This window comes from Moschus berezovskii, chromosome 27, assembly GCF_049115385.1.
Source record: "Moschus berezovskii isolate FMDL1 chromosome 27, NW_MosBer_1.0, whole genome shotgun sequence".
Lineage (NCBI taxonomy): Eukaryota > Metazoa > Chordata > Mammalia > Artiodactyla > Moschidae > Moschus > Moschus berezovskii.
This window is the reverse complement of record NC_142486.1, coordinates 39,786,232-39,808,145: the sequence shown is the minus strand read 5'-3', so window position 1 is coordinate 39,808,145 and position 21,914 is coordinate 39,786,232. Positions and strand designations below refer to the sequence as shown.

Genomic DNA, 21,914 nt, shown 5'->3' with positions numbered 1-21,914 from the left:
ACTCCAAAGTCAAGTCTTTCTCTTTGCTCTAAAGGACATTTTTGGGTCATGTCCTTGGCCCCAGGGGAACGGGCGCCTCCCTCTGGGGAGTCCGCAGTGTCCGGCTGGGCGTTCAGGGAGCCTCCTGTTTAGAGGGTGCTGGGCCACGTTCTCAGTGGCCGACCCTGCGCTCGCTCTGGTTCCCCGGGTCGGGTCTAGCCTCCTGCACTTGACAGCACCTGGACTTCGTTCCTTTAACTGTCTAGTGTGGATCTCACAGGACAGCGGGCGGTACCCCTTCTCTGCTCCGCGCCTAGCGCCTGGCACATGTGAGGATGGACGGAATGCCTGAGGAACGGCCGGGCAGAGCCCCCAGTCCTGCGATGTTTACTGGCACCGCGCACCTGGCGCCCGGCGAGGCTAACTCCCTGCACCTCGCGGGTGGGCGGGCCGGGAACCTCACCCTGGGCGGGACTATGAAAACCCACCCCGGACGTGGAAAGGAGGCCCCGCCCCTGGGCGTGGCCGGGGCGGTGGGCGGAGGTGTGTCCTGAACCCCTCCACCTCTGCGGGGCCACCACGCCCCAAGTCGGGCCCCGCCGCCCCGGCCCCGCCTCCAGGACCGACCCGCGCGCCGAGCGCTGCGGCCCTCGCTGAGTAGGCCAGGTCCGGGCCCTGCGACCGGAAGCAGCGGGCCCCGTCCGGACGCGATGGCGCAGAGCTGCAGGAAGGACGTGGTCTCCTCGGGTAACGATCCGACGTGGTGGTCTCGGTGCCTCGAGCCTGGGTGAGAACCTCGGGGAACTGGCCGGGAGCGCAGCGGCCAGGCTCAGTGATCGCTGCTAACAGTGACTTCCAGGCGTCCGACTCAGGTGCTCACCTTCCCTGGAAATCTGTCAGAAAAGCAGAAGTCGAGTTGACCCATCCACCAGAAATAGCGTCCCGGCAGCAAGGCAAGTGAGACAAGATAAACACTAGCTTTTGGCCTCCTCCACCCCTAACTCGCCGCCCAGAGATGGGCTCTGGCTAATATCCGTGCTCCTGGCCCACCTCACGCGTGCATCGTTCATTCGGGAAATATTTGCTTCTCTGAGTGCATCCAGGCATGGTCCCTTACCCCAGGGACCCAGTGCTGAATACAGACACGAGTGCCGCCCCCTTGAGGCTTACGATCCGGGTAGGACCAGATCACTGAGACGAGGATACCTTTTGACTTTTATTAGCTCAAATTACTTTGCAGAAAAAAATAGGCGGGTGGGGTGCTTAGGGGATTTCCCTGGCGGTCCAGTGGTTAGTTAAGACTCCGTGCTTTCACTGCGGGGCGGAAATTCAGTGCCCAGTGGGGGAACTAAGATACCGCAAGCCAAAAAAAAGAGGCTTAATGCACGTTTAAGTCCCTTCAAATTCGTCCTCATCTTTGAAAATACACTCTCCTGTTCCAGAGTGTCAGCCGCTAAGAGAGGAAAATTCTTGTGAATTTGCTGGTTTGTTACTTCATTTAGTAAACGATAAACGCATCCCGAAAGGATTTTTAATATACGTCTATCTGTTTAGTGTATATATCAATATCTTCTAAAATTATCTTGAAAGTGAACACAAACTATTCTAGTTGTTACCTTAGATTTTTGGGGAAAGTAATTGGTGTCTAAAAACAAACAAAAAACAAGCCCTAACTTATCATTTATTTATTAAATATGAAAAAAAAAAAAAAGGCTAGTATTATCCAGGCCAGGAAAAGTCCTTGAAAATACTGACTGATGCGGTCTTCATCTTTTCTGTTATCTCTTCAGAGATTGCAAAAGAAAAACAAATTTCTTGTATTTTCAGTTTCCATAGGATTCCTCCATTTAGAATAATTCAGGGCAAAAGGAGAAAATCCTTCTCTAGCTCTGGGAAGAGCTACTGTTAAGAACACTATGATCCCTTGATTAGGCTCTGGCTTATCTAGGGGCTTGAGCTTCCCTTGTGGCTCAGCTGGTAAAGAATCCACCTGCAATGCAGGAGACCTGGGTTTGATCCCTAGGTTGGGAAGATCCCCTGGAGAAGGGAAAGGCTACCCACTCCAGTATTCTGGCTTGGAGAATTCCATGGCCTATATGGGGTCACAAAGAGTAGGAAACGGCTGAGTGACACTCGCTATCCAGTGGCTTAACTAAACTGAATTAGTAACATCTTAGCATTTTCCTCTGGGCAGCTGCGATCTTGAAGGAGTAATTAGGAGTGTTTATGGCACAGTCAGACCCCTCACTAAAGACCAGGCCTGGGACAAAGGCACTGGGCATTCTGATGAGAGCAGGAGTGAGCACTGCCTGTTCAGGTCTGTCTTGAGAGTCTGTAAACGAAAGCTGTCCCCCAGGCTGTTCAGCTTGTGTCTTTGCCTGGAGCCAGTCGTTGGCTCTGCGAGCTCCAGCTGCAGTCAGCTCTGCCGATTGCTGCTGTGTGACTTGGGTAGGTCATTTAATTGCATCCCTTCACTGTGCTGCTCAAAGCTCTTCCATGGCTTTCTGTGGCACTCAGAACTAAATCCAGACAGCTCGGTCTGGGGCTCAGCCCAAAGCTCCTTCCTTCCACGGGTCTCATCTTCTGTCCTCTTTTCCTTTGCCTTTCAGTTTCTGAACACGCCAAACTGATCCCACCTCACTACCCTGGCCTCATTATTTTTATATATGTAAGAAATTTTGAGATACACTCTTTATTCTGGCTGCACTGGGTCTTCCTCGTGGCATTTGGACTTCTTTTGTTGGGGCACACCGGCTCTTGAGAGGGGAGGGGGAGGGGAGGGGAGCAGTGCTCAGCAGGGCAGGCTCAGTTGCCTTGGGGGGAGTGGAATCTTAGTTTCCTCACCAGCGATTAAGCTCCATGTCCCCTGCATTGGAAGCTGGATTCTTAAACCACTGGACCACCAGGGAAGTCCTCCTCTTCATTCTTGTTTTTTTAATGAGTTGGTTTAATTCCAGGTGGTACAGAAATCGGGACGGAATAAAGACTTAAGGACACACTTTGGCAGGAATCTGAGCTAGGTTTACTATGATCTCACAGCTAAAGCAGAAAAAACTGAGAGCTAAAGAGAAGGTGACTGTATGATTTATTTTTAACAGAAGTTTTTTCTTAAAGGTACAACAGGTTCCGAGACAACACTTCATTCTAGCTGTGTGTGTATTAGTTTCTCAGTCATGTCTGACTCTGCAACCCCACAGACTGCAGCCTGCCAGGTTCCTCTGTCCATGGAGTTTTTCAGGCAAGAATATTGGAGTGGGTAGCCATTCCCTTCTCCAGGGAATCTTCTGACCCAGGGATCAAACCTTAGCCTCCTGTATTGCAGGCAGATTCTTTACCAGATTCTGAGCCACCAGGGAAGCCCCTTCATTTGAGCTTTAGGTGGTGATAGATGTTATGGCAGGAAATCCAGATGTTTAAACATGCATGGGATTAAGGATCATCATTGCCTCAGATACTACCTTTTCCCAGATTTCTAAATTCCACCTGTGACCAGGGGCCCCTTAGCTTTTAGTCCTCAAGTTTCTTCTGCTCTTTCTGTATCAGTTTGAATTCTTTATTTTCCTCATCTATCTCCTTGGCTTGCCTTTGTGGTTGGACATGGTACCTGCCACCTTCTTTTGGCCACAACATGAAGCTTGTGGGATCTTAGTTCCCTGACCAGGGATCGAACCTGTGCCCCCTGCATTGGAAGCATAGAGCCTTAACCATCTCATCAGTCCCCAAGTTCCATAGGTCTGATAACCTGAACATTGCTTACATCTGTGTTTCTCTACCTCCACTGCCACTACCAAGTCCAGGTCACCATCACCTCTTGTCTGGATCATAGCAATGGCCTAACTGGCTTCTTTTCATTCACTTCCTTTTTTCGTCTCCCTCACCCCACCCCACCCCATACACTGCACAGCATGTGGGGTCTTAGTTCCCCAACCGAACCCTCGCCCCCTGCACTGGAAGTGTAGTCTTAACCACTGAACCACCAGGGAAGTCTCCCTCCTTTTTTCCTTTAAAGTGAACTTTTAAATGAACTGCTGAAATATGTGCCCAAACTCAAAATGAAGAGCGTGTTGAAATCCCACCAACTGAAAACAGCCCTTGAGCCAGCATCCCAATCAGAGAATTCACTGGCACTCTACTCTGGTGCCCCCTTGTGGTCACTTCCCTTCCCCCATAATCTCGATCTTGACTTCCAATCACAGCAGATTTGTTTGGTCTGTTCTGGAACTCCGTGCAAATGAAGTCACACAAGAGGAACTCTCCTCTGACCTTACTCCACAGTGGGGGCTCATCCACGTGTTGCTGATTCCCCGAAGATATCCCCCCGCGGTGTTGTTTATTCATTCTGTCGCTACGCGAGGGGGGAGGGGGTTCAGTTTGGGGCCGTACTTAATAGTTCTTGTAGGTCTCTGGGAACCATACAGGTGTGTGACTGTGGGGCGTGTGCCCAGGAGGGAATCGCTGTGTCACAGGGTATGTAGATATTCAGGTTCAGAAGGTTCTGTCCCACCTGTGCAGGGAGTTGGTACCATATCCTTTCCCGATGTCTGCAGGCTCATCTTTTCTCCGCCCAGTCCTAGGACCAGCCATTTCTCCATGGAGCCCCGATTCCTATCATTACTGATTTTTCTCACATTATAAAGCATTCACAAAAATAGGATTTTTAAAAAGAGAAGTAAAACTAATGGAAGTTCTACATTTCTTTTCACACCCAGTCAAGTTAAAAAAAAAAAAAATAGAAGAGATATTTGTGAAAGACCACATGACATGTAGAGGAGGAAGTCTGCGAGCGGAGGGTAGAGGGCAGAGACTGCAGGCAGCAGGATGAAGGGCTGGAAACATTAGCTGAAAAGGACATCAAGGGCGGGTGTCTGAGTGCCGCTGTCATCTGCTCCCGTGAGTGGCCTCCAGGAGGTTCCTCTGATGCGTAGCCAGTCACCGCAACTCCTAAGTGCCCCCATCCCTGCTTCACTGTCTTTCGCTTTTGTGAGTGAATGTGGGCTGAAACTCTACTCAAGACTGGGGGACACTTTAGGGTATCCAACAGCAGGAGGCAGCCACAGCAACGGCAAAGGGTATTTGGGGAAAATGACAGTGACCTGGTTTCCTACAAATGCAGCAACTTCTAAGGAGAAAGTAAGTTAATTTACTCTAATATCTACCCCCAAAGAGCCAGGTGGAGTGACTATTGAGCTCAGTCTCAGTAGACAGTCCCCTTCCTACCTGTACTGTAAGCTGTCTTTAGCACCCAGGCAGAGACAATGTTCTGGAAGGTGGGATGTGGGTGTTTGGGAATCATCCAGTCAACCCTTCTGGGGGCTTTTCTGGCCCTGGTGTTCTTGGGTTGCCTGGCTGAAGCTGAAGCTGCAAGACTTGACAATCATGGTAAGAAATGCTTGGAGCTGCTGCCTAGGGAGGAGCCTCCTTGTCCTCCTGGAGCTTGCCCAGGGCAGGAAAGGGCCATATGTGCCAACTGTGATGGGCAGACTTCTGAGCCAGCATCACAGCTAAGATCCAGGAGCCAGGTTTGGGGTTGGCAGTTTCTCTACCTGCCTTGTTTGCAAAATCAGAGGTTAGGGGCTTCCCTTGTGTTCCCGTGGTTAAGAATCCACCTTGCAGTGCAGGGGACACAGGTTCAATCCCTGGTCCAGGAAGATCCACAAGCCTCAGGGCTATGCCCCAGTGCCACAACTACTGAGCCTGCACTTTGAAGCTCGAGAGCCAAAACTACTGAGCCCATATGCAGCAGCTACTGAAGCCCTGAAGCCCTAGAGCCCATGCTCCATAAGAAGAGAAGACACCGCAATGAGAAACCCACACACCACAACTAGAGAGCAGTCCCCGCTCTCCACAACTAGAGAACAACTTCCCTGCACAGCAAGGAAGACCCAGCACAGCCAATACCAAAGTATTTTTAAAAAACCAGATATTAGTCTGTTCACTCCCTGGAAAGAAGCAAAGGTTCCACCATAAGAGCTGCTGGGTAGTTTCAGTTGCTGCAAGGCTGGGGCATCAAGGAGTGGGTGGTGAGTAGATTGTGATGTAGCCACACAACAGAATATGCCACAGTTACAAATCAGCAAGGCACTGCTTGAGAACAGCAGAACTCTTGGCACATAATCATCTGTCCAAATCTGCACCAAGACTTGACCGAACTCTTGCACGGCTTCCAGCAGCATAAGGCTGTGATGACTGCAGCCCCCCTTTAAAATGCCTGCCCGAGACAGCTCCACGCTGTAGAATTTACTATTTGTTCTAGCCAACACCCGATGATGGGCCCCTCACCTCACTTTCTTAGAGCATTTACTAAATAGGACTTATAATGTGAACATATGTCTCTTTCAACTCAGAAGCATCCCTCACAGCCCTGAGAGTCATACCTTTGAAATGTACTCATCAGAAAGAACAGGGCCTTGGTCTCCCTTCCCCGTGGGAGGATGGACTCCCGACTCCCACATCTGCCAGCTGGCATACACACCCCACCCCCGCCAACTGCATCTTCACTGACTGGCTCTTTGTGATTTTTCACTTTTCTGACTATTGACCTCCCCCCACACACCCCAATTCTCCCTTTGAAACACCCAGTCACCTTTGCACATAGGATGGAGCTCAGTTCTTTGCCCTGCTGTCTGTAGATACTGCATGAAACCTGTTTTCACCACTTACTGATGTCTGGTAGTGTTTGACAGGCTGCATGCTTTGCTTTCTCTATTTCTATGTTTTTCATACTGAACATCTCCAAGATATGTGCCACCTACGAAGAGGGGGCAAGTCAGCAGCATACACTAATATTTGGAACAAAACTCCCATCAGACGTGGAGGGGCGTTGATCCTTGACCCGGGAGTCTGAACTGCGCTGGGAGGGAATTCGCGCTCGCGGGTCCCCGGAGCCGGCGCTCTAGAGCAGAGGGCCCTCGCGCAGCCAGCCCCATTCTCCCCACGAAGAACTCGAGGGCTCCCGGGCGTCCGCCCCTCGGTTCTTACCATCCCAGTTGCCCACGTGCCCCCGGTCCACAGTGGGGCTCCATGAAAGACCCAGAAAAACCGGAAGTTGAAGTGGGCAGCCGGACAGGAAACGCGGGCACACCAGCCAAGGTCAGGTAGCAACAGGATAACCCTCCAGCCCCGGCGCGGCTGCCCTCGGGGGCGCGGACGAGAGCGCTCAGGTAAGGGAGACTGTTGTGCTCTATGGGCAGGACCATGCGGAAGATAGCCAATGACAGTGTCTTCCGCGGGGCGGGGCGGGGTAGAGTCGTTGCCTGGGCGACGCTCTCCCCGCGTCGGTATTCTGCTGGCAGCGCAGCTGGGTTGCGCCGACTTGTGAGCTTTCTGGGCCTCGCGTGGCTCCGAACGCGTTCTCCAGGTGTCACCTCGCAGTCAGGAAATGGAGTTGCGAGTTCCCTCTACGCCTCCGGGGGTCAGCGGACCGCCGGCCGCCTGAATACTCACGACCTGGTCTTCAGCTGCCCTGAGAGTTCTTAGTTATTTTTCTTCTTAAAAACTTTTTTTTATTATTATTAAATTTATGGCTCCACCTACCGAACACTTATCAGTTCAGTTCAGTCGCTCAGTCGTGTCCGACTCTTTGCGGCCCCATGGACTGCAGCACGCCCGACTTCCCGGTCCTTCACCAACTCCGGGAGTTTGCTCAAACTCGTGTCCATCGAGTCGGTGATGCCATCCAACCATCTCATCCTCTGACGTCCCTTTTCTCCTACTGCTTTCAGTCTTTCCCAGTATCAGGGTCTTTTCCAGTGAGTCAGTTCTTCTCATCTGGTGGCCAAAATATTGGAGTTTCAACTTCAGCATTAGTCCTTCCAATGAACATTCAGAACTGATTTCCTTTAGGATGGACTAGTTTGATCTCCTTGCAGTCCAAGGGAGTCTGAAGAGTCTTCTCCAACACCACAGTCCAAAAGTATCAATTCTTCAGCGCTCAGAGTTCTTTATAGTCCAGCTCTCACATCCATACATGACTACTGGTAAAACCATATCTTTGACTAGATAGACCTTTGTTGGCAAAGTAATGTCTCTGCTTTTTAATATGCTGTCTAGGTTCGTTACAGCTTTTCATCCAAGGAGCAAGTCTTTTTCTTTTTCAGTGGTTAACATTTGATCTAATATTACTCGATTATTCCTGTTTTTCTTGACTTCTCTCACATTCCTTTATTTGCCTTATCATCTCTCTTTCCTAAGGCTAAGTAAATCTCTGCAGTGCCCTGTCTCCAGCCTGGTTTAACCATCTTAATTAGTACATGTTTGTTTTTGTTTTTCTTATATCAAATGATTTTTTCCCCTAGTTTTTATTATCCTGGCTGTTTTTGTAAGGTCCTCTTTAAGACCTGAATCAGCTCGCAGGCCAGCCTGGGGGTAATTCACAGAGTTATTGGGTTGACCAAAAATCCATTTTGCCCAACCCAGTATTTACTAAAGACGGCATTTTCTTACTCAAGCTCACTGAAGTCACAGGATACTGGAATTAGCATTTGTTGAGCATTTCCTGTGCCTGAAGTTCCAAAAAGCCCCTTCATCTGTGATAATTATTTTATAAACAGGCTTCTGAGACAAGTACACCCCTAACCTGGTGGCCTGTGAACGAGACAGCAGATGTTTTCTGCTGGAATTGTATACAGTTCTTAAACTGCTTGTTGGTTTTAGTCATCAATATCCAAACATCAGGATATTTCACATAAAAATTGAATTCTTTTTTGGCTTCTCTTGAAAAATCCTCAAGTTTTTGGCAATATCGAACCCCCAACCACCCCATTTAAACAAAATGTGGTTTCTTGAGGCCCTTGAAGTCCCTCTCACTCCAGTCTTATACCCCAAGCACTGATGGTTTATTGTTCTACCTGGTTGTGAAGTGAAAGTCGCTCAGTCGCGTCTGACTCTTTGTGACCTGTGGACTATAAAGTCCATGGAATTCTCCAGGCCAGAATACTGGAGTGGGTAGCCTTTCCCTCTCCAGGGGATCTTCAGTACTACCTGGTTACTGAAGGCATTTTTTGACCGCTTTACTTATTGACTCACTCTGCCCTGGTGCCTTTCTGAAGTCTTTCAGGGACTGCAATTCTCACACAGCAAATATTGATAATCCTTCCTCCTAGACCTGCTCATGCCTAGAGCAAGCCCTGGAACGGTTTCCTCTCATTTCCAAGGAGTTAATGTCTGTCATATAGCAGATACTCAGTAAATATTTTCTGAACAGTTAAATAAATGCAGAGACTTCATTTGTTTAGGTGATCCCATAGTGGCATCCAAACCTCTAGGCTTTCTCAGTATCCCTGATGTAGCCCCTTTTGTCTGATAGAGAAACATTTGCCCAGGAATCAGGACACACACACTGTTTCTGCCCTTGGTATACTCCTGGGCCTGCCAAGTGTGAGATGGTCCACCTCAGGGTGAATTCCTTTACTCTGGAACCAACCTGATGAAGAAACACTCCCAGACTGCACAGTTCATCTTTTCCAAGGCCCCTTGTGCCTTTTCCTCAGTTTATGACCCTCTCTGGCTTGAAAACAGTATTGACTCTTGATACAACTTTGTTCATCTCTCTTTACCTTGAGGATTAAAACACCTGAGAATACTGACCAGAACCAAACTCCGGGGGTAATTTTTCTTTCATCATTTTTTATTTTTCAATTTTTCATTTCTGAGGGAATAGTAGAATCCCTTAGAATTCTAGGACTCCTAAAACAAGTTGAACTCCACAAGCAGAACTGCAAACCCAATTTGCTGCAAACCCCAAAAATGCTGCAAGGGCCAAGTGGGGAACCAAAGGTGGTAAACTGAGAGCAGATCCCTAATGGGAGGAATATGGGTCCAGGGTTGCTCTGGTTGTTCTCCTTTCTCAAAACAGTCAATCTTATGGGGACTCTCCTAAGTTTTAAGTTTTGGGATCTAATTTTTTAAAAAATTAAACCCTTGTTGAGCACACACAGCAGGCACACCAAGGGGGTGGTACAGGGGCCAGTGGTGTCTGTCTTCCTGGGTGACGTGGATGCATCTCGGAGGACTCTGATGGGCAGAAGGCAGGGGGCCTGGGAACGTTTCCAGGAGGAATTTTCCTGGTATCTGACTACAGGGCTGACCCTCACCCCTTTCCTGACACCTGGTCTCCTGTGCCCTGTTAAGGAGGGATGGGTGACTTGCCCCAGGAAGTGAAGCATAGTCTATGCTCTCCCATTTTGGGAAACTTAGTTCTCAGGGTCTGAAGGAAAGACAGAGGTGGAGAGGTGGACTATGAAGCCACCAGGGTTGTCTGAGGGTTTGGGAGCCCATGCTGGGTCAGGCCCCTATGTCACTTCTATCCCTAACCTTGAGAGGGAGCTGGGGTTGGGGGGAAGGTGTCTGGAAAAGAAATCAGATTAACCCCACATCTTTCCAAGGTGTGAGGCATGTGGGGTAGGGGTGGGTAGAGAGTTGTTCCCAGGTCTCCGATTCCTAGGATTGCTCTTAGGCAGCGAGACCTCCATGCCAGCCTTGAGGTGAACTCAGAGGACCTGCTGACCACTCTGGGAGCCTTAAATGAAATCCAAGGACGTCTACACGGAGACACCGATAAGACCTTCAGAAACTGTGTACTGAAAAGGACCACCGTGTCCCTCCACTGGGCAGTGTCGGTCCTGTAAGGACAGCTGCAAATTTGAAACGTTTTCAAGTATCAAAATCCTTCGACAAAATGTGTGTTCCCGCTTTGGCGCCTCTGCTTGTCTGGTTTCACGAGTACAGGCCGGGAAAACCGGTCGTGAGCCAGCAAGGAGGATCTGGGGCGTCGTCTCCCAGCCGGCCGAGAGCAGGTGCAGCCGGCCTCGGGACCCCGGACCCGGAACCCTCCAGGCTGGGAACCCTGTAGGGCTGCAGCTGCGCGGGGAACGGGATCTGGAGGGACTTCCTGTCGTCCCTAATCCCAGTCTCCACCCGGCTCCCTGCGCCCGGTGCAGGCTGCGGAGACTCCCTTCCCCGGGGGTGGGGGCACTGCCGCCCGTAGCGCCCCCTCCGCCTCCACGTCGGTAAGAGCGGGGCTGGGAGGGCGCCTGGATCCCGAGAGCCGCGCGGGTGGCCGGCTGGCAGGAGGGGCCGGGGTCAAAGGTGGAAGGCTACGGGCTGGCGGGGAGAGGAGGAGGCCTGGACCGGGTTCGGAGAGAGGAAGGACATAATTCGTGCGGGACCGTGAGCAGGATGGACGCCCGGCCCGGGCGGGTGGTTGCAGCCGCAGGGAGGGCTGCTGAGAGCGGGCGGCTCAATTTCGGGATCCCAGGTGGGACCGAGTCAGGTCGAGGGCAGGGGGTGTGTGTGTGTCTGGGGCCGGGAGACTCCGGGGCCTCGATTCTTCCGCCGAGCTGGCTGCGGCGGGCGGGGCCCCACTCAGCACCTGTTTTGTAGCATCTCTGCAGATCTTTACGCTCCTGGTGACGGGAGATACAGATTGCAAATTCCCCCAGCTCTCCCTAACCCAGCTGCTCTGAGATTCGGAGTTGTTGCTTCAGTGATAAAGGGGATCACAGAAAACAGCATTCAGTCAGAGCGAGGAACCAAAAACAGCTTAGAGAGAGAGGGAGGCCGTTGGAGGGCGTCCGGGAGGCTTTATGTCCGATTGGGGCCAAGGATGGGTCTGGGGTCAAGGATGGGTCTGGTCCCGCGTGGGAATTTCGGGGCTTTCAGGGGGTGTCCAGGAGACGCTGGCTGATTTCCTTCTGCTCCTCCAGGCTCCTGGCCAGAAGCTGGAGGGGGCTTGGCTAACACCAGCAGGAAACGACTCAACCGTGCTTTCTGGCTCTGAGATTTAAAAAAAAATGTCTGCAGACGACGGAGGCATCCTGGCTACCCAGGACAAGGAGAGAGCCCGAAAGGTATGAATGGGGTGTTGTGAGGGGGAGGCATGCACTGGAAGGATTGGAGTGGCAGGGGATTTTCAGGGCAGGGCATTTGAAAGAGACTCTGAGGGAGCAAGGCTGGTGGATGGGTCTGGGGGTGTTGAAGAGAAGGTATGATGGGAAATACCTTTCATCAGGGAATTGACTTCTATGGGACTGTTTTGCTTTGCCTGGTGAATTCATAGTCAGCAGACCCAAAGCTACATAAGATGGTAAGGGGGTTGCATGGGGGGTCCTAGAGGTGGGATTTGCTCTGGGCAAATGGTCACATGGCAAGCCTCACCTCTCTGCCTGGGTCCCCAGCTCCTCTCACTCTGAGCCTGAGCACTTAGTCCTTCCTATATCTGTGTGTGTGTAATTAACAACCTGAGGGAGGACCAGGGTCACCAGCCGTGGGGGAACCTGAGTCAGCTGCAGCCGAGTGTGTGACCTTGCGCAGTGCCCCTGGCCTCTGGGAACCAGGTGTGTCATCTGTAAAATGCGGATCCTGTGCCTGCCGTGCCCACCTGTCTCGCCAGGTGGCAGGGAGGCTAGGAGAAGATAATAGGCAGGGGAGTCATCTGTGTGCAGCTCGTCAGCCCATAGGAGCTTGTTACCACAGCTTATAAACCAGCACCACCCATAGCAACTAGATCCTGGGTCAGAGAAACCTGGAACTCCTCAACTCGGATTCCAGTGGCTGCAAGTGCAAAGACAAATCAAGTGTTTGTTTTCTGTGTTTATATCATAGAAGCACAAAGAATTTTTACCGCTGCTCAGTTTCCCTTCCATCATGCCTTTGTAACACCCAATGGGCCTCATAGGTCCATAGCATTCTCTGCTGATGTTGGATTCTGTCAGCTCCCACAGGAGAGTGATAATAATAATTACCAGCACCGCTCTTTGTTCATCCAGAACTTTCTGGAGAGGGTAGCTCTTGCGTGTTACCAGTGCGGAGGTAGAGCAGCTGGGTCTCAGAGGCCACCTGGCCCGTGTGGCTCCCAGGCACTTTGACTCCGGCTTGAGGTGTTTCTCGTCCAGACCTTAACCTATACTCAGATGGGCAGGGAGGTGGAAGGATAGACTTGAGTTCCTAGCAGGAGGCTGGCTGGTGCCCAGTGCTGTGGGTGAGATGAGGCCTCACAGGACCTCCCAGTGCAAGGGAAGTGACTTTCCCCAATGCTCTGCTCTGCTTTGGGCTGAAAGGCTAGTGACCAGAGGTTACGGATTTCCGCTCCGGCAGCCTGACTCCAAAGCCTGCTCCTCAGCCTCTCAGAGGGCTGGGCCCTGAGGCTGCTGTGAAGGGGGCAGGGAGGGCCCTGGAAGTCCCACCATGGGAGGCAGTGCTGAAGGGGACGAGCCTGGGAGTTGTCTTTCCATCAGACTTAGGTGGATGCAGGGACTCAACACATTTAGAGGTACTCTTGGACTTTTTCCAAATCAGAAACTCCAGTTTCTTTGACCAATTGAGTAAGGCCTGAAATGGCCCAAGGCCACAGGCATTCCTGTCACTTTCAAGAAGTGGTGGCCCTGGAGGTGACTTGCGGGTCAGCTCCACTTGAGTTCCAGTCTTGGTCAAGCCACTGCCACCTCTGTGACCTCGGGCCATTGTCTGATCTCAGAGCCTGGCTGTGTTAGGTTCCTGTGTTTGCTGTAACAAAGGACCACAAAGTGGGTGGCTTAAAACAACCAGAATTTATTCTCTCACACATTTCAAGGCCAGGACCCCAAAATCAAGGTGTCGGCAGGGCCCTCCCAAGGTTCTAGGGGAGGATCCTTCCTGCCTGTCAGCTTCTGGTGGTTCCAGGTGTCCCTGGGCTTCTGACAGCATCGTTACAGTCTACAAACAACTTCACGTGGCTTTGCCTCTGTTTCTGTGCCCTCTTTTTTGTTGTTTTGTTTTGACTTGTGGGGTCCTAGTTCCACCACCAGAGATGAAACCCTGGCCCTTGGCAGTGAAAGCTTGGAGTCCTAACCACTGGACCGCTGGGAAATCCTTGTGTCCTCTCCTTATATACAGACACCAGTTACTGGGTTTAGGGCCCAACTGATTCCAGGACGATTTCAAGATCCTTAACTCATTACATCTGTGCTGAGTTGCTTCAGTTGTGTCCGACTCTTTGCGACTCTATGGGCTGTAGACTCCGTTACATCTGAAAGACCTTTAATCCAAATAAGGTTCCAAGTAGACATGAATTTTGGGGGAACACTATTCACCCGACCCAGCTACACTGTTTCCTCATGTATTCCGTTCAGTTCAGTTGCTCAGTCATGTCCGACTCTGTGACCCCATGAACTGCAGCACGCCAGGCCTCCCTGTCCATCACCAACTCCCGGAGTCCACCCAAACCCCTGTCCGTTGAGTCGGTGATGCCATCCAACCATCTCGTCCTCTGTCATCCCCTTCTCCTCCTGCCCTCAATCTTTCCCAGCATCAGGGTCTTTTCAAATGAGTCAGTTCTTTGCATCAGGCGGCCAAAGTATTCGAGTTTCAGCTTCACCATTAGTCCTTCCAGTGAACACCCAGGTCTGATCTCCTTTAGGATGGACTGGTTAGATCTCCTCGCAGTCCAAAGGACTCTCAAGAGTCTTCTCCAACACCACAGTTCAAAAGCATCAATTTTTCTGCACTCAGCTTTCTTTATAGTCCAACTCTCATATCCATACATGACCACTGGAAAAACCATAGTCTTGACTAGACGGACCTTTGTTGGCAAAGTAATATCTCTGCTTTTTAATATGCTATCTAGGTTGGTCATAACTTTCCTTTCACGGAGTAAGCATCTTTTAATTTCATGGCTACAATCACCATCTGCAGTGATTTTGGAGCCCAGAAAAATAAAGTCAGCCACCGTTTCCACTGTTTCCCCATCTATTTGCCATGAAGTGATGGGACCAGATGCCATGATCTTAGTTTTCTGAATGTTGAGCTTTAAGCCAACTTTTTCACTCTCCTCTTACACTTTCATCAAGAGGCTCTTTAGTTCTTCACTTTCTGCCATAAGGGTGGTGTCATCTGCATATCTGAGGTTATTGATATTTCTCCCGGCAATCTTGATTCCAGCCTGTGCTTCCTACAGTCCAGCGTTTCTCATGATTTACTCTGCATATAAGTTAAATAAGCAGGGTGACAATGTACAGCCTTGACATACTCCTTTTCTTATTTGGAACCAGTATATTGTTCCATGTCCAGTTCTAACTGTTGCTTCCTTACCTGCACACAGATTTCTCAGGAGGCAGGTCAGGTGGTCTGGTCTTCCCATCTCTTTAAGAATTTTCCACAGTTTATTGTGATCCACACAGTCAAAGGCTTTGGTATAGTCAATAAAGCAGAAATAGATGTTTTTCTGGAACGCTCTTATTTTTTCTTAGAGAATAACAATCCACACTGCTATGGGAGGTGTGAGGCTCATGTTGGGAAGAGGTGTCTGCCCCGTGGGCACCTGCAGGGCCATGCCCAGCCTCACTTCCTTCCCCTATGGTCCTGCCTGCTGGTGGGCGTGAACCAGGGTGTGCGGGTCTCGGGGACGGAGCGGGGAGCAGGGCAGCCTTGCACTTGGGTGTACGCTTTGCCACCTGCAGGGTCTGCCTCTGTGTCTCCCATCCTCTGCTCCAGTGCTGATGCACCTGTCATTCCTAGACTCCAGGCCATGGGCATTCTTGTCAAGAAATGCTCTCTGAGTCAGAGGGGACAGTGCCTCTAGGAGAGGCCCGGGAGTCACCCCACATGAAGATGGAGCCAGAGGAACCGCACCCTGAAGGGGTGTCTCAGGGGACCAGAGCTCAAGGAGCGCGGGGCTGGGTGCCCCTAAGCCAGGGCACTAAGGAGAAAGTGTGTTTCCTGCCTGGAGGAGGTGAGAAAGGGAACGGGGAGAGGGGCCCTTTCCCTGCTCCCAGCCCAGGTAGGGAGACCCAGGTGTCTGCCCCACCTGCCCCACAGAGGCTGCCAGACTCACCCTCAGAGCCCACCGATCCTCTCGGGTCAGGTTGGGAGTGGAGCTGGAGGCAGCGGGGGGTCCCTGGTGGGCCTGGCATTTGTTCACTCCCGGGAGCAGGAGGGCCAAGCAGGGTGAGATGGCCACCTGAGGACCTCTCTCCTCTCTCAGCCCTCCCGGCTCCCCAGATCCCTGTGCTCTCCCGCCAGGGGAGGACCAGAGACCAGCAGATGGCCGCGGCGCTCCTCACTGCCTGGTCCCAGGTGAGTGTCCACGTCCAGGGCTGCAGGAAGAGCATCTGTGGCGGAGCTGTCCTCTGGGTCCGAGCGCTGGACCTGAGGGTGGGGCCAGAGATCCTGAGCTTTGGAAGTGGTGCTGAAAGGGAGTCTTGCTTTTGTCCTCTGCTGTTCACAGTCGCATGGTTCTTGCCCCCAAAAGTCTTCCTTAGGCAGCTGCCCTGCTTCACCAGCAGACCCAGGGCGGGCCTCACCCCAGTCAGCAGGATGGGGGTCCAGGTCTGTCCTCGTCCTGGCACCACTGAGCGCCTCCACCACGTCCCAGTGAGTCCCGGAGAGAGGGCATGTCCTGGAGAGGGGGCCTTCTGTGTTGTTTCAGATGCCAGTGACCTTTGAGGACGTGGCTCTGTACCTCTCCCAGGAGGAATGGGGGCGGCTGGACCACACCCAGCAGAGCTTCTACAGGGAGGTCCTGCAGAAGAGGAGCGGGCTGTCCTTGGGTAAGGGCTAGGGAATCAGTGGGACCCATCCATCACCACCTTCTCCCCCTTTTCCAGGGCTTGAATCCCCTCTTGCAGTTCATCTGGACCTTGCTGTCCTATAGAACCATCCTAGTGATAGACATGTTCTTTCTGTGCTGATGTGGTAGCCACAAGCCAGATGTAGCTAGTGAGTCCTTGAAATGCAGCTGGAGCCACTGAGCTGTTTTATCTCATTTTAATCAGCTCAGATTTGAGTTGAAGTAGCCATGCAAGGCCAGCGGCTGCCATGCTGGACAATGCCCACCTAGAGACTGTGCTCCAGTTCTTCCCTAGCTCCTTCCAGTAGCTCCCCTTCCTCTCCCCTCCAAGCCCAGCTTCAGAGGTGTCTGAGCAGAAAGCTTGGCTCCGGGCCGGACTGCCGGCCCAGGGGATGGGGAACAGTGCCTGCTGGCCCCTCCAGGCCTTTGACTCTGGGCTGTCACATCCCCCTCCCAGGGCCATGTCCTCTTTTCAGAGGGGCCTTGGTTCCCTCGGTTTTTCTCATGGTGAGTAATTAAGTCCCAGGGCTTTGACTCCTCAGTTTCAGGCTCTAGTTTTCATGACAGAATTTTATGAGGGTTTATGGGAAAATCAGAGTGTTCATTCATTCATTTGGTCAGTCAGTCTGTCTGCCAGTGCATGCGTGTCTGTCACACAACTGCTAGTCCCAGTGGAGCCATAGACTGGGTGATTCCACCTTCTGACTTTGGTGGTGGGCCTCAAGATCACAGCCATGGCTCTGCTCACGCCTGTAATTATCTCAGGTTTGCTCGCCACCCAATGTTGGGACTCTCCAGGGCCTCGGCCAGCAGGTCCAGGCAAGTCCTGGGAGATCAGAGGGAACCATTCTCCACTCGCAGCCCCATGGTGGGCCTCATGAATGCTCTAAACCACCCATTGGTCCACACGTTCCTTCCCTCCCATGGGGCTTGGATCAGGTCATGAAGCCCGGGGCCCCCTCTGCTGTCTTCCTGGCTTGACCAGAATTCCCAGGCCCTCAAACCTGGGGAACTTGGCAAATGGGCTGTGGTCCCTGATTTATGGGTGGTCGGTGTCCCTGGCCCTCTCACCCTGGCCCTCCTGCTGACCTCTCTCTGCCCACTGCCCCTGTCCCAGGAGCCCTCTTTGTGGTCCTGGGAAGGTGCAGGTGCAGGAGAGGAAGACTGCATCTGGATTCTGACTGAGGGGGTCACTGCTGGGGGTTGTGTGATGCAGGAGTGGCCAGCCAAGAGAAGAGTGTCTGGACGATGCCTGGGAACTGTGTCCTGAGAGGTGTGGCCATCTGTGTTTGCAGAGCTGCACCCCCTCTTTCGCTCCATCACCTCTCCGGGGGGTGGGAGCTGGTATCTCCCACTGTACAGCCCGAAGGGCCCTGACTGAGCACAGCATGTCTTTCCAAGCAGGGTTTCCCTTCAGCAGACCTTTCTGGGCCTCTCAAGTGCAGGGCAAGGGCGAGGCCCCGGGCTCCAGCAGGCAGTTGGGACGTGAGGAGGAGGAGAAAAGAGGTGCGTGCAGAGGGGACAGGTGGGCGGGGTAGTGGGGTCTTGGCTGTCACTCTCCAATGCCCCAGGTTAGCGCGGGCTGTTTACTGTGGGGTGCAGACACACAGCTCCTCCTGGGGTGGGACCACCCGCCTCCCCTCCTATGTGGAGGTGGCTCTTGCTTCCAGGGTGCCCCACAGGTGCTTGCCCTCATCTCCGTCTCCAGAACTCCCCTGGGGCCCTCACAAAAGCCTGTCTCTTGCTGGAAACCCTGTTTATCCAGGAGCGGTGGAGGTGGACAAGGAGGAGCTGGCTGCATCCCTGGGAGCCCTTGGAGATGTAAAGTCCTTCAAAAGCAGAGTGGGAAGAGCCCAGGGGGAGGCCCCGCGGTGCGGGCAGCGAGCAGCCAGCGGCCAGAACTCAGGGCCAGCCATGGACGATGTGCCGCCCTGTCCCATGGAGGAGACACAGCCGGAATCAGCCCTGCCTGACATCGACCTCCCGAAAACCCAGGAGGGCCACTTCCCAGAGCAACCCGGAGAAGGGGGGACGGCCGCCGCCGAGAGCAGCGAGGAGGGCCTGGCGCTGGACAGCGAGGCGGGCAGGAAGACCTACAAGTGCGAGCAGTGCGGCAAGGCCTTCAGCTGGCGCTCGCACCTGGTGACGCACCGGCGCACGCACACGGGCGAGAAGCCCTATGCCTGCGCGGACTGCGGCAAGCGCTTCGGCCGCAGCTCGCACCTCATCCAGCACCAGATCATCCATACGGGCGAGAAGCCCTACACCTGCCCGTCCTGCTGGAAGAGCTTCAGCCACCACTCGACGCTGATCCAGCACCAGCGCATCCACACGGGCGAGAAGCCCTACGTGTGCGACCGCTGCGCCAAGCGCTTCACCCGCCGCTCGGACCTGGTCACCCACCAGGGCACCCACACGGGCGCTAAGCCTCACAAGTGCCCCATCTGCGGCAAGTGCTTCACGCAGAGCTCGGCCCTGGTCACCCACCAGCGCACCCACACCGGGGTCAAGCCCTACCCGTGCCCGGAGTGCGGTAAGTGCTTCAGCCAACGATCCAACCTCATCGCGCACAACCGCACTCATACCGGAGAGAAGCCCTACCACTGCCTCGACTGCGGCAAGAGCTTCAGCCACAGCTCGCACCTCACCGCTCACCAGCGCACCCACCGAGGTGTCCGGCCGTACTCCTGCCCTCTGTGCGGCAAGAGCTTTAGCCGGCGTTCCAACCTGCATCGGCACGAGAAAATCCACACGGCGGGGCCCAAGGCCCTAGCCATGCTGATGCTGGGGGCGGCCGGGACTCTGGCGGCACCCCCGCCTGCCCCTACCTAGGAGGCTGGGAGGGAGGGGCCAGGGCATCTGCTGTGGAGGTGTGACCTGGGAGACCCAGGAAGGGAGGCGGGGAGGTGCTGGCATGGGGGTGGCAACACGGGAGAAGCTCAGATGAGGACCAGGCATGATCGCCGCAAATTAAAGGTCTTGGAATTCAAGCGACAGCCTATAGCTTCCTTTCACGGGGCCCTGGAAGCTGATCCTGGACTCATGGGGAAAGTGGAGCCTCCAGGGGCAACTATGCATTCTCACTCCTTTGAGAAAGCACCTTCCTCCCCAGCCTTTACCTGGCTTGGGACCCATTCTGGAATCTAGAGGTTTCCAACCTGAAGCCAACCAGCCACTTCTGCTGCTGTTGTCGTTAGGTATTCCTGCTGAGCCCTGGACCCTCCCATGGCTCTTTTCCTAGGGAGTCAGGAACAGGGCAGAGTCAGCATGGGAATTCATGCTCAATGTCTTCTGCCTACCTTGTCTCCTGTCTCAGGCACTGGGGCCTGCATTTTGTGGCTGCACATTTTCACCTGCATCCGTGGGGTCCCAGCTTCAATCCAGTGAGGATTTCTCACTTACCAGGGACCCCCTACCTCTCCTGGTCCTTTCTGAGGCTGATGCCATCTCCCTCTCCTACTTCTCACCTCCTTGGCCTCTTTGTACAGTTCAGTTCAGTCTCAGTTGTGTCCGACTCTTTGCGACTCCATGGACTGCAGCACGCCAGGCTTCCCTGTCCTTCACCAACTCCCGGAATTTACTCAAACTCATGTCCATCAAGTTGGTGATGCCATCCAACCATCTCATCCTTCGTCATCCCCTTCTCCTCCCACCTTCACTCTTTCCCAGCATCAGGGTCTTTTCAGATGAGTTGGTTCTTCACATCAGGTGGTCAAAGTATTGGAGTTTCAGGTTCACCATCAGTCTTTCCAATGAATATTCAGGAGTGATTTCCTTTAGGATGGACTGTTTTAATCTCCTTGCAGTCCAAGGGACTCTCAAGAGTCTTCTCCAACACCACAATTCAAAAGCATCAATTCTTCGGCGCTCAGTTTTCATTATAGTACATGTTCTTTGTAATTTGCCCTGCCTCAGCCTGCCTGCCTGTTTTACCCTTGGCCTTGATGAAATGAAATGAAAACTTCGAGTCCCTAACCACTGGACTGCCAGGGAATTCCCCGGCCCAAGTCCTTGCTAAAGGCATAATGCCGTCCCCGGGCCGGGCGGGGCCGGGGACGTAGGCTGATTCAGCAGCCTGAGAAACTCCTCCCAAACTCGTGTGACCTCGCGGAGTCGGTGGTCTGGGGTATGGGGGTCGCCTCGTATCCAGGAGGACCGGTTCCTTAAGGTCCCGCCCCTCCCACGTTGGCCTTTGCCAATCAAGTGTCGAGGCGGGGCTAGGGGGTGGGCGCCAGCAAAAGTGACCAATCACGACCGATGTTTGTTCTCCAGGCATTCCCTCCCCCTCACGGCCCCAAGCCTCACGGTTGCCTGGCAACTGGTCGACGCTTTGGGCTTTGTAACTTTGCCTTTTCCTCTCAGCTCAGGCCCCAGGCCTACCACCGAGGCGCCAAACCTCCTGCCGTCCTAGAGAGGGGGCGGACAGAAGGCAAGGGCTCGGGCCACAGCCGCTTCCAGCTTAGCTTCTTGCGCAGAGCTGAGACTTGTCGCTGCCCAGAGACCCCGGGAGCCCGAGCCCAGATACCACATGAGGCCCTGGTAATGGCTGGCCTGTGCACGGTAGCCGGCGAGTCGTGGCCCCGGCACAGGAGCTCAGCGAGAGCCCAGATGACTCCTGCCGGCACTTGCTGAGTCTTAGAGCAGGGCCTAACAGGGCTGCCTGGAAGAGACGGGCGTGGAAACGGCCTGAAGGAGACCTTGATTCTTTTGCTGGGAGTCGGGGAAAGTGAGGCAGTCCATGCTGGAGGGGGGACGTGGTAGTGGCGCGCAGGGGTGAATGGTAAAGGGCGAGGAACCGTTAAATAGGGGCTTTGCCACATTCACTCCTTCATTTTTCGAATACGAAATGAAAACGTGCCTTCCAGGTCCTTTGCTAAATATTGAAGAATAAGCGATGAAAAAGCCAGACAAGATCCGTGCCCTCAAGGGGTTCCGCTCTAGTAAGGGAGACTAACAAGCAGTGTAAACGTATAAATGACATATACATTAATTTCAAGTAGTGACAGATGCCAGAAAGAAAGGAACCGGGTGAAGTAAGGGAGGATGTTAGGTACTGGTTGTCGGAAACGGCCCCTCCCAGGAGGGAAAGTTCAGGCTTTGGGGGTAGGACCTTCCAAGCTAGGGGAACAGAGTGAATAAAAACCCTGCCCTGAGGAAGAGACTGGTGTTCCAGGAGTTGAAATGACACCAGTGGTGGAAGGGAGGAGTGGGGGTTAGTTAGAAAGGTGAGACTTGAGAGAGGCTGTGGCCTGAGATTTCTCCCTGGTGTCTTGTGTGATGGGTGGAGAAAGGGCATTCATGAAGATGGTTCGACCGTGGCATCCGCATTCTCATGCTCCTCAGCCATGCAGAGATGTGTGATCAGGCAGGCTTCCTGCCTGGGTTGCAGAGGCAG

The 21,914-nt window shown here is 53.2% G+C and overlaps 1 protein-coding gene across 6 annotated transcripts; it reads left to right on the top strand.

Moving 5' to 3' along the window:
• The first annotated feature begins 23 nt into the window (after window positions 1–23).
• ZNF205 (zinc finger protein 205) lies at window positions 24–19,509 on the top strand. Of its 6 annotated transcripts, none has more exons than XM_055409309.2 (7): window positions 24–766; window positions 11,682–11,825; window positions 15,469–15,682; window positions 15,935–16,026; window positions 16,379–16,499; window positions 17,921–18,025; window positions 18,285–19,509. In XM_055409309.2, the coding sequence occupies exons 2-7, from the start codon at window positions 11,769–11,771 to the stop codon at window positions 19,349–19,351; spliced, it is 1,656 nt and encodes a 551-aa protein (XP_055265284.2). In that variant the 5' UTR covers window positions 24–766; window positions 11,682–11,768; the 3' UTR covers window positions 19,352–19,509. The 6 variants fall into 6 exon arrangements, with proteins under 6 accessions (XP_055265284.2, XP_055265280.2, XP_055265282.2 ...); XM_055409305.2 differs by lacking the exon at window positions 24–766 and adding an exon at window positions 796–932; XM_055409307.2 differs by lacking the exon at window positions 24–766 and adding an exon at window positions 2,767–7,139.
• The last annotated feature ends 2,405 nt before the right edge of the window (window positions 19,510–21,914 follow it).

Excerpts from the sequence above, each read along its gene's own strand:
- ZNF205 (XM_055409309.2), top strand. The coding sequence starts at position 11,769 with ATGTCTGCAGACGACGGAGGCATCCTGGCTACCCAGGACAAGGAGAGA. Across the intron at positions 15,683-15,934 it reads GTGTTTCCTGCCTGGAGGAG|CCCTCCCGGCTCCCCAGATC; the intron begins GTGAGAAAGGGA and ends CTCCTCTCTCAG. Across the intron at positions 18,026-18,284 it reads TGAGGAGGAGGAGAAAAGAG|GAGCGGTGGAGGTGGACAAG; the intron begins GTGCGTGCAGAG and ends CTGTTTATCCAG.